General features: G+C 37.4%; 1 protein-coding gene and 2 long non-coding RNA genes across 4 annotated transcripts in view; 1 reads left to right on the top strand and 2 right to left on the bottom strand.

Moving 5' to 3' along the window:
* The window catches only part of LOC143700935 (uncharacterized), a 43,526-nt gene extending 40,505 nt beyond the window's left edge, over nt 1-3,021 (bottom strand). Inside the window, exons 1-2 of the long non-coding RNA XR_013189681.1 lie at nt 2,982-3,021; nt 1,401-1,529 (exon numbers count right to left, since the gene is read on the bottom strand). This is a non-coding gene — a long non-coding RNA (uncharacterized LOC143700935). The remainder of the gene's footprint in view (nt 1-1,400; nt 1,530-2,981) is intronic.
* The window catches only part of slc12a1 (solute carrier family 12 member 1), a 37,718-nt gene that overhangs the window by 3,006 nt on the left and 17,212 nt on the right, over nt 1-17,500 (top strand). The window contains exons 2-14 of the mRNA XM_077194647.1: nt 1,214-1,357; nt 1,431-1,506; nt 3,438-3,533; nt 5,086-5,225; nt 5,596-5,706; nt 6,645-6,756; nt 6,868-6,995; nt 7,571-7,655; nt 7,740-7,891; nt 13,049-13,156; nt 15,402-15,525; nt 15,600-15,701; nt 16,544-16,699. Coding sequence (XP_077050762.1) covers nt 1,214-1,357; nt 1,431-1,506; nt 3,438-3,533; nt 5,086-5,225; nt 5,596-5,706; nt 6,645-6,756; nt 6,868-6,995; nt 7,571-7,655; nt 7,740-7,891; nt 13,049-13,156; nt 15,402-15,525; nt 15,600-15,701; nt 16,544-16,699 — 1,534 coding nt within the window. The remainder of the gene's footprint in view (nt 1-1,213; nt 1,358-1,430; nt 1,507-3,437; nt 3,534-5,085; nt 5,226-5,595; nt 5,707-6,644; nt 6,757-6,867; nt 6,996-7,570; nt 7,656-7,739; nt 7,892-13,048; nt 13,157-15,401; nt 15,526-15,599; nt 15,702-16,543; nt 16,700-17,500) is intronic.
* On the bottom strand, nt 3,424-7,965 carry LOC143700934 (uncharacterized). Of its 2 annotated transcripts, none has more exons than XR_013189678.1 (4): nt 7,557-7,965; nt 6,895-6,989; nt 5,100-5,205; nt 3,424-3,578 (listed from the first exon to the last, which is right to left on the bottom strand). It is a non-coding gene; the product is annotated as an uncharacterized LOC143700934 (long non-coding RNA). The 2 variants fall into 2 exon arrangements; XR_013189680.1 differs by having other exon boundaries at nt 7,634-7,965.

The raw sequence follows: 17,500 nt of genomic DNA, 5'->3' as shown, positions 1-17,500 counted from the left end.
TATTAACTATATAAATCAATTGCGATACGAAAGCAAAAGTAGCAAAAATGCTCACGGATGATATTTCATTAACATAAATCCAGCACCTGATTCATGACTCACGGTGTAGACCACAGCAGTGTGTGTGTGTGTGTGTGTGTGGTGACCCGACACAGACGAGGATCAATAACCCAGCTAATGAGAAAAGCTCTTGGTTTATGAGTAACGATCTTCAGTGGCTAATGCATCGATCTGCTGGCCTGAAACGGGATAATTCATGCAAACGAAGACTAAAAACTTTACGCTGATCCAGAGATCACGCAGTCCTGACGCCGGAGAAACTTTATTTCCAATTCAGTTGCTCAAAATTTCTAACGCAAGAAGGAAACGAGGAAAACGAACATGAGCATCGAAAGCATTTCTCTTCTGTAAATCACTCCTTCGAGACACAGAAACACAAAATCATGCAAATATATAAACATTCTTAAATCAAGATGCATTTACTGGAGAAGCAGAATGACTGAAGATATTAAGTCTTGTTTTAGGATCAAAATGAAGTGAGTTTGTGCTTAAAACAAGAACTGATATCCGCCATCTTAATGCAAAGAGAAAAATACAGCGCAAAATATTAAAGTGTAAATATTACATGTTCAGCCCATAAGAGCTGCAAATACAGTCAAACCAAACATTATTCAGACACCAGATATAATTTCTAATATTTTTTTACTAGTGTGTGCAGGACACTATAGATCATTTATGTGAGTGAGGAGAGCAAAATAAAGTAAGCTGACATTATACCAAAATAATCTTCATACAGTAAAATTTATAAAAATTGGTACCAAAAATGATTGGGACACTTTGAGCTGATCATGTTTTGCTGAAGTGTTTTTTCTTTAATAACTAATGCAGCTTTTTACACCACAGACTGAACAACATGAAGCATTGCTTGGTGATTGGTTGAGCTAAACTGGTATTATCTAATTGTGTAGTTAAATTTAACAGCTGACAGATATTCAACATAATTCATGTGTGAGAGTCTAACAGAAGGACGGACAAAACCGGTCAAATATCAACTGAGTTCTGCTCATATTTTATTACCATTGTCTAAACTATAGCGAATAAACTGTGATAATGTGAGAAATGTTGGTTTGACTATAAAAGCATGTGTAAAATGCTCAGATTAGCGTGTCTTCTACCCCAGAGTGCCTGATTTTAACCGCCTGTTTATCGTCAGAATGGAGGCCTTAATATTCCCAGTCCGGTGGAGGACCGGGATGAAGCGGACGGCTCGACGCTGGGAGACGCGGAGTCCATCGTCCCGCTCGAGGAGAAACAAACCGGAGGAGTGGTCAAGTTTGGCTGGATCAAAGGAGTTCTGGTGAGTGGAGGAACGATCATGTGATCAGAAAGCGCTCGTGTACCTGCGTGTGACCGTACGCTTGTGTGGACAGGTGAGATGCATGCTGAACATCTGGGGCGTCATGCTGTTCATCCGGCTCTCCTGGGTGTTTGGACAAGCAGGAATAGGTGAGATGTGTTTAGAAACCTTCCTACATTCAGCACAGAAAACACACGCTTAATAATCAGTGTGAAGAACATCCCGGCTATTCTCAGAACGTTCTTCCACTAACGTTAATACAACGTTACTTCAAAGTTATTTGGTCTTCACTGCAAAAAATGCCTTTTACTCGTATCCACTCCACATATCTAAACATTTTTAAATCAAGAAGCATTTACTAGAGAAGCAAAATGACATTAGAAATTATATAGTTAAAAAATTACGCAATTGCGTGTTATAAAGTCAGAATTGCGAGATGTAAACATGCAATTGTGAGAAAAAAATTTGCAATTACCTTTTTTTGTTATTGTGTGCCGGAAACAAGCTTCCATAATTATCTAACAATGGGATCAGAAAAATAATCTTGTTTTCCATTTGAATTTTATTTTTCTTACCCCACTGGCAGATAATTTATCTTGTTTTTATTTAAATTTTATTCCCCAGAAAACAAGATATAATTTCTTATGTCGTTTTACTTCTCATGTGAATGCTTCTTGATGTAAGAATGTTTTAGATATTTGGACTGGAAACAAGACAAAAATAATAAGTGAGAAAAGCATTTTTTTTAACAGTGTTTAATAACGTTCTCAGAACGTTAGCACAAAAACATTTTATTCTGAAAACATTTCAGAACGTTCAGAGAACATTCAAAAGTAACGTTCTAATGTTTGCAAAATGGAATTTTACCTCTACATTCGCATTACCAAGAAAACATTTTTAAAAACTTGGTTTTGAACGTTCAGAGTTTCATAACTTAATGGCTCATTTGGAGCGTTTGTTTCCCAATCTGGTGTCTTCTCCCTTTCGTTCGTTTAGGCATGTTAGACAATCGCCCGAGATACACACACTCGTATAAGTGTTTCTCGACAGATACATATAAAGCCACTCGCGGAGAGAACTTCAATCCATCTGGATGGATGATGCGCATGAAACTGACCAATCAGAGCACAGTTTCAGTAAAGTCACATCAGTTGAACCGAACCAAACCGAAAAAATAAAAAACGCAACATTGGAATCTACAGGTGTGAAGTCTCGTCGTGTTTCGGTGTGGAAAGCGCCGAAGGTCACCGCCGGTGTTTAATGATGCGTAACTAACAGCGCATGAGAGGTTTGAGTTTCTGCGAAAGTTCTGACGGTTCTGAGAAGTTCAGTTCCAGTCAGACACCTCCAGCTTCAGGCCATCAAACTCACTGCCGTTACGTGTTTTATGAGGTGTGAGAGCGCTTTTAGTCCTCAATGATCCCATTATAGCGCTGAACACACACACACACACACACACACACTGATAACACACGTCGGGTTAGGAGATTGAAAATCTTAGGAACCGGATAAAAATACAATCTAAGTTTATGAGACGAGCTCACTGACATAGTCAAACAAGCGTACGTGTGTCTATATACTGTAAATAGCGCAAATGTGAGCAATAATTGAGTCATTTACTCACCATCACGTCTTTCCAAGCCCATGTGACTTTCTTATTTCTGTGGGACACAAAAGAAACAAGATTTAAGTCGTAATCCACTGAAATGTGTCAGGATGTTCTTTCTCAGTATTTTTGTCTTGTCTTCCAGCACAACTATCTAAACATTCTTAAATCAGGAAAATGAAGTGAGTTTGTGCTTAAAACAAGAACAAATATCTGCCAATGGAGTTTGAAAAATGTACCATTAAGTTTGTTTTCTGAATCCATTGGTGGATATTTGTTCTTGCTTTGAGCTTAAACTCTCTTTATTATAATGCATCTTTGCTTCTCCAGTAAATAAGAATGTTTTCATATTCAAACTGGAAAACAAGAAATTCAATTTTTGCAGTGCAGTTTAATTAAATCATCACATATCATGAATAAAAAGTGATTATTTCAGGTTAGCTGACGTAATGTGTGTGTGTGTGTGTGTTGCAGGTCTGGGGATCGTGGTGGTGTTATTGAGTATAGTGGTGACCAGCGTCACATGTCTCTCCATGTCAGCGATCTGTACCAACGGTGTGGTGCGAGGAGGTAAAACAACACTTTCAATCAGAAACAACAGAATCCAGTCTTCAGCTGCACTTATGAAAAGAAAATATTTTGTTGAATTTAAAGGAACTATCAAAGATCACTCCTAAGTTCCTTACCGTCTGTCTGGCCGTTGGAAATCAGGGACCAAACCCGTTAGACACAAATTCTCCAAACACAATATATTCAGCTTCATCCTCATTTAAGTGCATAAAATTTTGGGCAAACCACTGCTTAATGTCCTTGATGCAGTCAACTAAGGTACCTTGTACCTCACCAGGCTTCAATGGCAGATCGATTTGCAGATCATCTGCATAACAGTGAAAAGATAGGTTGTGTCTGGCTATAATTGACCCTAGCGGTAGCATATATAATGAAAACAAAATAGGGCCAAGAACGGAGCCTTGCGGGACTCCACAGGAAAGAGAAGCACAAGAAGAAGACAAATCCCCCATCATCACAGAGAAAGTTCTATTTGATAAGTATGACATAAACCACTTAAGTGCAGTGCCATGAATGCCAACATACTGCTCCAGGCGTGACAGGAGGATTGTATGGTCTACCGTGTCAAAGACTGCTGTGAGGTCCAGTAGCACTAAGGCAACAGGACACTTGTTATCTACAAAAAAAGCCATATCATTGTGTACCTTTAATAGTGCAGACTCAGTGCTGTGGTGAGACCTAAATCCAGACTGAAATTTTTCAAGGACAGAGTTGTTTTCCAGATAGGGTTTTAACTGTATGAAAACAACTTTTTCCAAAACTTTAGAAAGAAATGGAAGATGAGAAACCGGACTAAAATTAGATAGAATATTAAAACTATTAAAACCGTTGGAGGAGTTCGTTAAAGTACGAGACCTGAAAATGACAAAAACTGCACAAAAATCTGAAAGGAAGTTGGGTCATTACACGTATGTACCGAATTTCGTACACGTACGCGAAACGTAGCGGGAAGCGCACTCCGTTGAACCTTTATAGGTGGCGCTATAGAGCCATTTTGCCCCACCCAATTCTGAAACCCATATCAGATGTACATTTTCGCTAGTTCTGACGTGTGTGCAAAGTTTCGTGAGTTTTCGAGTATGTTTAGGACCTCAAAAATGCGATTCAAATTGGAGAATAATAATAATAATAATAATAATAATAATAAACACCATCGGTGCTCGGGCCCTAAATATATTTAATAATATATCAGAATGTATGCAAGTTTATAAAGCATGCATGGCAAGCAAAGCATGCTGGGAACTAGAAATCTGTTGTAACTGTATATGTGTGAACATACATTCACATTTATATGGGAACATGTATGTACACAATAAAGGATACAACTTTGTGAATATTACATGTAATGCTATTTTTGTCTTCATTTATAAATACTTTATATGTATTAATATATAGCCATACATGGTCAATCGATATATTGCAGTATATTGAAAAATATGAGCACTAGTTTCCGATATATGGAAATGCATTATGTAATCTATGGCATTATATTTTGCAGTATATTAGTTTATATGTTAGTTTGGTAAGGGTGATGAGTGTGTTTGTGCTCTAGGCGGAGCGTATTACCTGATCTCTCGCAGTTTGGGCCCTGAGTTTGGCGGATCCATCGGCCTGATCTTCGCGTTCGCCAACGCTGTGGCCGTGGCCATGTATGTCGTCGGGTTTTCTGAAACTGTGGTGGATATACTCAAGGTACAAACACACCAACATTTAATATTCAAAAATATTATTGATCTCTCTTCATTGACACCATTATATGAGAGCTGGACGATGACATCACGGGTTTCTCCAGAGCGGCTATATATAAATGAACTAAATTAATAACTTTTTTACAACAAAAATGAAGCATCACTGAACTTACTTAAGCTGAACTGTGACGCTATTTTATTCTAGAAACACATTTTGTTGCATTATTTTCCTGTTATCTCTGTAAAGCTGCTTTGAAACGATCAGTATTGTAAAAAGCGCTGTATAAATAAAGGTGACTTGACAAAGTGACAGTGTTTCAGGATCACATGGTCACCAGCTGCACCAGTTCAACACGTCTATCTGCTCTGTACAGGAAAATAACGCACTTATGATGGATCCAATGAATGACATCAGGATCATCGGCTGTATAACGGTGGTTCTGCTGATGAGCATCACTGTGGCCGGAATGGAGTGGGAGGCAAAGGTAAGCCAGATGCATGCTGGGATTGAGTTTTAGATTGGTGTGACAGCAGTTAACCTCATCCTTCCCTCAGCTCATGTTGATACTTGTGAATATCTGTGGGATATCAAAGGGATATTTGTGAATATTTGTGAATTTGTTTTAAAAATTGAGTGTTCATCAGAGGGTCCAAGACCCCAGGACTTTATAAGTCTTGAACCACGAATACACACACAAAAAAAGGAATGGATTTGAGGAGTTTTGTGGTTGAAATTTAAAATAGTCAATTTTCCAGTAATAAACAAACATTGTTAAGTTGTTTTGATTGATACTGTGAAGCAGCTTTGATACAATCTGTATTGTGAAAAGCGCTATATAAATATATTTGACTTGACTCCCTTAGGAATGAATGGAATGCGAGGAATGCTTCAGTACACATAGAAAAACCTAAAATGCTCAAAATTCAAACTAAAAATGCTAAAACTTTACCAAAAAATGATTTTATAATGTCTACATGTGTATCTGAATGCATACTGAAGAGAACTGACTTTAGGACAGCTCATTTACTCCATATAGAGATATAAGACCATCTAGAGTCATGAAACATCATCTTATATTATTAATTTCCCACAAGAGGTCGACAGAGACACACAATGTACGATATTTTGAGCTGACTTAAAAGGATTATGCATGCAATTGTGAGTTATTTTGAATTTAAATTGAAAGGCTGTGAGGAATGTGATTAAATTACTATGTATTTATTATTAATTGATCAAATCTAAATAAAATAAAAAATAACTATCAATCTTAAAAAAAATGCATTATGCAAAATGCAAAATATTTTAAGTTTTCTGGACAACTAAAAAAATGAAGTATAATTTTAGGGCTTCGGGTCATTGAGAGGGAAGGATTTGTTACAGAATACGAGGGAAGGATGAAGAGAAGCTTCTCTCTCTCTACAGGCTCAGGTAGCTCTGTTGGTGATCCTGCTGTTGGCCATTGGGAATGTATTTGTGGGAACAGTGATTCCCTCCACACTAGACAAGCGTTCCAAAGGCTTCTTTAACTATCAAGGTGAGACAGAGGAACAACATGCAAGAAACACCGGCATTTGTGCATGAAATTTTAGGACTAAATAGTCACATTAGAGGCCTAAAGTATCAGTGTAACTCTTTCTGAAAACAGAATCCATCGCAAAGGAAAACTTTCTACCGGAATTCCGGGATGGAGAAACGTTCTTCTCTGTTTTTGCCATCTTTTTCCCGGCAGCCACTGGGATCCTGGCTGGAGCCAATATCTCTGGAGATCTGAAAGTAAGAGCGAGTGTCTGGTCATTTATAATCTGAAATTAGCGATATGATAAATTTGGCCGATACAGATAACTCTTTATATTTGAAAGCCAATAACCGATATATTGGCAGATAAATCTAAATTCAAATTTTTATATATTTTTTGAGAGCCTGATTGCTAAAACAAAAGTCTCAGCATTAAAAGCAATGAATCACACATTTATAATGTTCTCATTATAATTTAAAATTTAGCTGATACCGATAACCGATAATTATATATATTTGAAAGCCGATAACCGATATATTGGCCAATAAATCTAAATTAATTTTCTTATTTGAAGTGATTTCAATCATATTCAAGCATTTCAAAACCATCATGTTGAATAGTGCGCATTTGAAGTGTCTCAGCTGAAGAAAATAATACATTATTTATCGGCTTTAATATATCGGCTACATTTTCTTATTAGGCGGATAGCGATAACATTAAAAATGAACATATATTGTCCGAAACTGATACGGTGGCCGATATCTGAAATGCCTGCAGTTAAATCACATGCTGGTTCAACATTTTTCACACACATTCACCTCTGATTTTCCAGGATCCTCAGGCTGCCCTTCCCAAAGGAACACTTCTGGCCATCTTCATCACAGGAATAACCTACCTGGCCGTCGCACTGGTTGTTTGTGAGTCCTGAACGCACACTTGAAATTACTCTCTCCAGTCTCAGTCTGGACGTCTAACAGAGCGATTGCACTGATTCTCGACAGCCGTCACTGTAGTTCGAGATGCGACGGGGATCCACAACGACACTCTTCAAGTAGGTTCGAGTTGCAACTTCTCTTCGGCTTGTAATCTGGGGTACGACTTCTCAATCTGCCAGACCAGCAAATGCAACTACGGCCTCATGAACAACTTCCAGGTGGGAGTCATAAACATCTGAGGGAATAAATCAGATACAGTTAAAGAGTGTGTTGCAAGATTTTGGAGCTGTACATGATAGTTCACCCGAAAATGAAATTAAGCCCATGGTTTCCTCGCCCTCAAGTCATCCTAGGTTATATATGACAATCAGAGTTATTCAAAAAATTTCCTGGCTCTTCCAAGCTTCATAATGGGATGGGAGTGAATGGGTATATTTTTTGGGAAGTCCATCAAAGCGCATCCATCCGTGATAAAAGTGCATCCATATGTGATAAAAGTGCATCTATCCGTGATAAAAGTGTATCTATCAGTGATGAAAAGTTCATCTATCTGTGATAAAAGTGCATCTATCCGTGATAAAAGTGCATCTATCCGTGATAAAAGTGCATAAAAGTACATCTATCCGTTATAAAAGTGCATCTATCCGTGATAAAAGTGCATCTATCCGTGATAAAAGTGCATCTATCCGTGATAAAAGTGCATCTATCCGTGATAAAAGTACATCTATCCGTGATAAAAGTGCATCTGTCCGTGATAAAAGTACATCTATCCATGATAAAAGTGCATCTATCCGTGATAAAAGTGCATCGATCCATTATGAAAGTGCATCTATCAGTGATAAAAGTGCATCTATCCAAAAGTGCATCTATCCGTGATAAAAGTGTATCTATCAGTGATGAAAAGTTCATCTATCTGTGATAAAAGTGCATCTATCCGTGATAAAAGTGCATCTATCCGTGATAAAAGTGCATAAAAGTACATCTATCCGTGATAAAAGTGCATCTATCCGTGATAAAAGTGCATCTATCCGTGATAAAAGTGCATCTATCCGTGATAAAAGTGCATCTATCCGTGATATAAGTGCATAAAAGTACATCTATCCGTGATAAAAGTGCATCTATCCGTGATAAAAGTACATCTATCCGTGATAAAAGTGCATCTGTCCGTGATAAAAGTACATCTATCCATGATAAAAGTGCATCTATCCGTGATAAAAGTACATATATCCATGATAAAAGTGCATCTATCAGTGATAAAAGTGCATCTATCCAAAAGTACATCTATCCATTATAAAAGTGCATCTATCCATCATAAAAGTGCATCAATCCATGACAATAATTCATCTATCTGTGATAAAAGTACATCTATCCGTGATAAAAGTACATCTATCCGTGATAAAAGTGCATCTATCCGTGATAAAAGTACATCTATCCGTGATAAAAGTGCATCTATCCGTGATAAAAGTGCATCTATCCGTGATAAAAGTGCATCTATCCAAAAGTACATCTATCCATTATAAAAGTGCATCTATCCATCATAAAAGTGCATCAATCCATGACAATAGTTCATCTATCTGTGATAAAAGTACATCTATCCGTGATAAAAGTGCATCTATCCGTGATAAAAGTGCATCTATCCGTGATAAAAGTACATCTATCCGTGATAAAAGTGCATCTGTCCGTGATAAAAGTACATCTATCCGTGATAAAAGTGCATCGATCCATGATAAAAGTACATCTATCCGTGATAAAAGTGCATCTATCCGTGATAAAAGTGCATCTATCCGTGATAAAAGTACATCTATCCGTGATAAAAGTGCATCTGTCCGTGATAAAAGTACATCTATCCATGATAAAAGTGCATCTATCTGTGATAAAAGTGCATCTATCCGTGATAAAAGTGCATCTATCCGTGATAAAAGTACATCTATCCGTGATAAAAGTGCATCTGTCCGTGATAAAAGTACATCTATCCATGATAAAAGTGCATCTATCCGTGATAAAAGTGCATCGATCCATTATGAAAGTGCATCTATCAGTGATAAAAGTGCATCTATCCAAAAGTGCATCTATCCGTGATAAAAGTGTATCTATCAGTGATGAAAAGTTCATCTATCTGTGATAAAAGTGCATCTATCCGTGATAAAAGTGCATAAAAGTACATCTATCCGTGATAAAAGTGCATCTATCCGTGATAAAAGTGCATCTATCCGTGATAAAAGTGCATCTATCCGTGATAAAAGTGCATCTATCCGTGATATAAGTGCATAAAAGTACATCTATCCGTGATAAAAGTGCATCTATCCGTGATAAAAGTACATCTATCCGTGATAAAAGTGCATATGTCCGTGATAAAAGTACATCTATCCATGATAAAAGTGCATCTATCCGTGATAAAAGTACATATATCCATGATAAAAGTGCATCTATCAGTGATAAAAGTGCATCTATCCAAAAGTACATCTATCCATTATAAAAGTGCATCTATCCATCATAAAAGTGCATCAATCCATGACAATAGTTCATCTATCTGTGATAAAAGTACATCTATCCGTGATAAAAGTACATCTATCCGTGATAAAAGTGCATCTATCCGTGATAAAAGTACATCTATCCGTGATAAAAGTACATCTATCCGTGATAAAAGTGCATCTATCCATGATAAAAAAGCATATATCCGTGATAAAAGTGCATCTATCCGTGATAAAAGTGCATCTATCATGATAAAAAAGCATCTATACGTGATAAAAGGGCATCTATCCATGATAAAAGTACATCTATCCTTGATAAAAAAACATCTATACGTGATAAAAGTGCATCTATCTGTGATAAAAGTGCATCTATCCGTGATAAAAGTGCATCTATCGTGATAATGTGCATCTATCCATCATAAAAGTGCATCTATCCATGATAAAAGTGCATCTATCCGTGATAAAAGTGCATCTGTCCATCATAAAAGTGCATCTATCCATCATAAAAGTGCATCTATCCTTCATAAAAGTGCATCCATCCGTGATAAAAGTGCATCTGTCCATCATAAAAGTGCATCTATCCATCATAAAAGTGCATTTATCCGTGATAAAAGTGCATCTATCTATCATAAAAGTGCATCTATCCATCATAAAAGTGCATCTATCCATCATAAATGTGCATCTATCCATCATAAATGTGCATCTATCCGTGATAAAAGTGCATCTATCCATCATAAATGTGCATCTATCCGTGATAAAAGTGCATCTATCCATCATAAATGTGCATCTATCCGTGATAAAAGTGCATCTATCCATCATAAAAGTGCATCTATCCATCATAAAAGTGCATCTATCCATGATAAAAGTGCATCTATCCGTGATAAAAGTGCATCTATCCATCATAAAAGTGCATCTGTCCCTCATAAAAGTGCATCTATTCCTCATAAAAGTGCATCTATCCATGATAAAAGTGCATCTATCCGTGATAAAAGTGCATCTATCCATCATAAAAGTGCATCTATACGTGATAAAAGTGCATCTATCCATGATAAAAGTACATCTATCCTTGATAAAAAAACATCTATACGTGATAAAAGTGCATCTATCTGTGATAAAAGTGCATCTATCCGTGATAAAAGTGCATCTATCGTGATAATGTGCATCTATCCATCATAAAAGTGCATCTATCCATGATAAAAGTGCATCTATCCGTGATAAAAGTGCATCTGTCCATCATAAAAGTGCATCTATCCATCATAAAAGTGCATCTATCCTTCATAAAAGTGCATCCATCCGTGATAAAAGTGCATCTGTCCATCATAAAAGTGCATCTATCCATCATAAAAGTGCATTTATCCGTGCTAAAAGTGCATCTATCCATCATAAAAGTGCATCTATCCATCATAAAAGTGCATCTATCCATCATAAATGTGCATCTATCCATCATAAATGTGCATCTATCCGTGATAAAAGTTTATCTATCCATCCATCATAAATGTGCATCTATCCGTGATAAAAGTGCATCTATCCATCATAAAAGTGCATCTATCCATCATAAAAGTGCATCTATCCATGATAAAAGTGCATCTATCCGTGATAAAAGTGCATCTATCCATCATAAAAGTGCATCTGTCCGTGATAAAAGTGCATCTATCCGTGATAAAAGTGCATCTATCCATCATAAATGTGCATCTATCCATGATAAAAGTGCATCTATCCGTGATAAAAGTGCATCTATCCATCATAAAAGTGCATCTATCCGTGATAAAAGTGCATCTATCCATCATAAATGTGCATCTATCCGTGATAAAAGTGCATCTATCCATCATAAAAGTGCATCTATCCATCATAAAAGTGCATCTATCCGTGATAAAAGTGCATCTATCCGTGATAAAAGTGCATCTATCCATCATAAATGTGCATCTATCCATGATAAAAGTGCATCTATCCGTGATAAAAGTGCATCTATCCATCATAAATGTGCATCTATCCGTGATAAAAGTGCATCTATCCATCATAAAAGTGCATCTATCCATCATAAAAGTGCATCTATCCATCATTAAAGTGCATCTATCCATGATAAAAGTGCATCTATCCGTGATAAAAGTGCATCTGACCATCATAAAAGTGCATCTATCCTTCATAAAAGTGCATCCATCCGTGATAAAAGTGCATCTGTCCATCATAAAAGTGCATCTATCCATCATAAATGTGCATCAATCCATCATAAATGTGCATCTATCCGTGATAAAAGTGCATCTATCCATCATAAATGTGCATCTATCCGTGATAAAAGTGCATCTATCCATCATAAAAGTGCATCTATCCGTGATAAAAGTGCATCTATCCATCATAAAAGTGCATCTATCCATCATAAAAGTGCATCTATCCATCATAAATGTGCATCTATCCGTGATAAAAGTGCTCCACACTGTTCTGGGGGGATTTATAAGTGCCTTTTGAAGTGAAGCGATGCATTCGTATGAGAAAAATATCCACATTTAAAACTTTATCGACTAAAATAACTAGCTTCCGGCAGACGACCTACACCAGAGAAGAAACACTTGACGTTGTATGACGGGTGTAGGAGTAGCGTAAGTTTAGGCGCCTCTCGCGGTTCAAACGCCTCTTGTGTTTGGGTTCAAGGTTAGTCTTTCGCTGTAAATCGGTGTGAACGGTCTTCTGCCGAATATACACCCATTCACTGGCATCATAAAGCTTGGAAGAGCCAGGACATGTTTTAATATAACTGATTGTATTCGTCTGAAAGAAGAATGTCAGATACACCTAGGATGGCTTCAGGGCGAGTAAATCATGGGCTAGCTTTAGTTTTTGGGTGAACTATCCCTCTGATCAGTGATGAGACTCACCGGTGTGTGTGTGTGTGTGTGTGTGTGTGTGCAGGTAATGACTCTAGTGTCTGGGTTTGGACCGCTCATCACGGCAGGAACGTTTGCGGCCACGCTCTCCTCAGCTCTTGCGTCTTTAGTGAGCGCGCCCAAAGTCTTCCAGGTCAGAGATCACACACACTATTTAAAGTGCCTTTTGGGATATTACCTTTCATGTAGTGTGTATTAAAGCTGTTTGCAAATGTAAAAGCTCTGCTAACTTTCAAAGTGAATATAAATGGAGTTTTTGTTTCCTAAAAGAAAGAACTGAAACGAGTCGTCAGTAATTGAGTCTCACTTCCTGCTGAACCTATGCAGATGAATGACTACTTAGCATAATGCCCACCTGTGGTGTCGATTGGCTGAACAGCGTCTCTTTGTTACGTTATGTCTTGTGTTTCCCCCTGCTTAGTGTTTTTGGTTCAGTCCTGTGTCCCAGTTTTCCCGCTCCTCGTTAGTGTTCAGTTCATTCACCTGTGTTGAGTTAATTTGCCCCAGCTGTGCCTTGTGTCCCTAGCGTGGTTTCTGTATCTCCTGAGATTTTGATAATTAAACTCCTGTTTCCTTGTATTCCTCGTCTACTCGTGCTTCCTACCACCACGTAACCGTAACACTCTTAGCTCCGCCCTCAAACACTGTAGTGTATCTAAAACGGGAAGAGTTTGGTTCGTGTTGTTCATGTCGAGAAGACGCTGTTTTCTGCTGACAAAGCAAATCCACTTTGACGCACTTCCAAAGGATGAGGAATCTTGTATCGGAATAACAGCAGCATCTCTTCTCTGATGACGAGGGCGGGGCTATAACCTGTCACTCACAGAAGATCCACCAATAGCAAACCACAACCATCCAATCAATTCCCCACGGACACAATCAAGCCCCGCCTACATTTGTTCTTGTTCCAGAAGCGTTTCACTCAGATATACGACAAAATAGAGGTGAAAAGTATAGCACAACTTTTAGTTCATGCAAACTTTAAACCCAATATTTGTCTGATAAGTTATAGACATTTACAGGACGATCTTACAATACTATATAAAACTCAGTAAACAGTAAAAGACTGGATGATGTCATAAAGAAGCTCTTAAAAATCTCTCAGGCTGCATTATCTGCATGTTTTGACACTCCAATTGCATTTTCTGTCATCTTTGCAAGAATGTAATATGAATGTTGTACCAAGTAACTTATTTATGAAAGTAAATAGCACATGGCAGAATAAACAGACATGCATAGGTAAATATGCGTCATGTGACTAAACATGTGTCATTGTTTTCAAATACTTAAGTTTTGACATTCCGTTTATTTTTTTTTACATTTACATTTCGTTTTTACATTAAATGTATCCACTTTGGAGAGACATAAAAGCCATCGTGGAACGAAGGCCAAAATGTAGAGAAAAAGATGCATTTTCAAATGTATCCAGATTAAAGTGGATGTAGCCGTAAAGCCCCCCTGTAGTCAATAATTTTTTCCTTTAAAACTCATCTTTGATCACCACAACAACATATTTAAACGTTTTTTCCTTGAAAAAAAATGTCTTCATGCCTTCCCTGGTCAGAGCCTGACTCCACCCACTGGCAATATTTGAAAAATGCTGGAAAAGTGGGCGGAGCCCAGCGAAGGGAGGGGCGTGCACCTGAGACACATCTCTCTGTAGGCGAGGGCGTGGTCAGCTGGTACTCTCTGACGTCAGAGGGTACCACAACATCCAATAGGAAAACTCAACTGCAGTAGCCACCGTTCACCCTGAAGAGGGCAGCACTCAGACACTTTTACACCATATATTGTAGAATTAAAACAATTTAAACCCAAATGTCAAAAAATGTACTTGAATCAATGAACAGCATTTATGAAGCTCCATTCTTACAGATCATTAACTAAAAAAAGTTGTTTTAGTGTTCAGTTACCCTTTAAAATATCTTGAATGTAACTCGACACCCTTGCCTCATTTAGTATGCGCGGTTCTATAAATATGCAAATGAGCCCCGCCTCCACTCACTCACTCAGAGATCCACTGGTTGACGATCACACGTTGATCTGATTGGTTACAATGTAGTTTGTGACGTCAGAAACACCTGCGATTTCAAAGCGTGTTTTTGAGACTGTCTTTGGTTCACTGCAGTTTTAAGGAGGAAATACTCGAGATGGATTCTGATTGGCTATCAATGTTTTATCATTCATCTGCTGGAAAAAAATCATTGTGAAAGTGATTCTAACTATATTCCTTATTATTGCAGTGAAGACTATGCTATTCTTTTACATTTAGAACGATATCTTTATCATTATAGTTATCGTTTTTGGTGTGAACAGGCCTTTATTCTACTTTTTACTTGCCTAATCTGGATTTTAATAGTGAATCTGTCTTGTCTCAGGCTCTGTGCAAAGACAACATCTACAAGCCCCTAAAGTTCTTCGCCAAAGGTTACGGGAAAAACAACGAGCCAATCAGAGGATACCTCCTGACCTTCGTCATCGCTGTAGCGTTCATCCTCATCGGTGAATATATAACGGTGATTAAAGGATTTGATGTGACAGAAGTGATCATGTAACGGTGGTTGTTTGATTCCCAGCTGAGCTCAACACCATCGCTCCCGTCATCTCCAACTTCTTCCTGGCTTCATACGCCCTCATCAACTATTCCTGCTTCCACGCCTCATACGCCAAATCCCCAGGTCCTGTCCAGTCTTCTACACACACACACACACACACACACACACACACACACACACACACACACACACACACACACACACACACACACACACACACACACACACACACACACACACACAGACACACACACACAGACACACACACACACACACACTCTCTCTCTCTTCCACAACCCAGTGAGCCCTGCAACAATAATGTTTTCCTAATAATTTTGTCTTGTTTTCCAGTACAAATATCTAGAGATGCATTGATATAAAAAATGTGGCCGATAACCGATAATTCTTTATATTTGAAATCCGATAAACGATATATATGCAAGTCTCAGCATTAAAAGCCATGAATCGCACAATTATAATGTTCTCATTGTAATTTCAAATTTAGCTGATACCGATAACCGCTAATTATATATATTTGAAAGCCGATAACCGATATATTCAAATAAAATCCAATTTTTTTTATAATTTTTGAGAGCCTGATTACAAAAACAAAAAGCCATGTCCCAAACACACAATTATAATGTTTTTATAATAATTTTATGTAGCCGATATGACAGAATGAACCGTATTTTCCTTTTTTGAAGTGATTCCAAACATATTTCAGGCACTTCAAAACCATCATGTTGAATAGTGCACATCTGAAGGATATAATCCATTATTTATCAGCTTTAATATATCGGCCAAATTTTCTTATCAGGCCGATAACGATAACATTAAAAATGAATATAGATCAGCCGATACCGATATATCGTGCATCCCTACAAATATCTAAACATACACTAAACAAAGAAAGTGTAGCCTCAGTAAACTCTTCCGGTGTGTAAACACTGTGTGTGTGTGTGCAGGTTGGAGGCCGGCGTATAAGTACTATAACATGTGGCTGTCTCTGTTCGGAGCTGTGCTTTGCTGTGCCGTGATGTTTGTGATTAACTGGTGGGCGGCGCTGGTCACGTACGGCATCGAGTTCTTCCTCTACATTTACGTTACTGTGAAGAAGCCAGGTGAGAACGCAGAGAGACCTGAACACACACTGCCAGTCAAAAGCTTTGTATCGGTACGATTTTTAATGTTTTTAAAAGAAGTCTCTTCTGCTCACCAAGGCTGCATTTATTTGATTAAAATTTTTTTTAAAAGTGCATCATTACTCCAGTCTTCAGTGTCACATGATCCTTCAGAAATCACTATAATATGATGATTTGATGCTCAAGAAACACTTATGATTATTATCAGTGTTGGAAACAGTTGTGTACAATTTATTTCAGGATTCTTTGATGAATAGAAAGTTCAAAAGAACAGCATTTATCTGAAATAGAGTCTTTTGTAACATTATAAATGTCTTTACTGTCACTTTTGATCAATTTAATTAATCCTTGATGAATGAAAGTATTGATTTTTTTTTAAATGAAAATTCTTACTGACCCCAAAATGTTGAACGGTAGAGTTCAATGTTACAAAAGCTTTCTATATCAAATAAATGCGGTTTTAATGAACTTTCTATTTATCAAAAAGTTTTCAACACTGATAATATTCATAAATGTTTTTTAAAGCATCAAATCATCATATTATAGTGATTTCTGAAGGATCATGTGACACTGAAGACTGGAGTAATGATGCTGAAAATTCAGCTTTGATCACAGGAATAAATTACACTTTACTATATATTCACATAGATTTACATTTAAATAGTATTTCACATTACTGTATTTTTGATCCAATAAATGCAGCCTTGGTGAGCAGAAGATCCTTCTTTTTAAAAACATTTAAAATCTTACCGATACAAAACTTTTGACTGGCAGTGTTTT

The sequence above is a fragment of the Siphateles boraxobius genome, unplaced genomic scaffold (assembly GCF_051911475.1).
Source record: "Siphateles boraxobius isolate OS27281-9 unplaced genomic scaffold, OSU_SipBor_1 32, whole genome shotgun sequence".
Lineage (NCBI taxonomy): Eukaryota > Metazoa > Chordata > Actinopteri > Cypriniformes > Leuciscidae > Siphateles > Siphateles boraxobius.
Note: the sequence above shows the minus strand (reverse complement) of the source record. Positions and strands in the feature narration are given on the sequence as shown.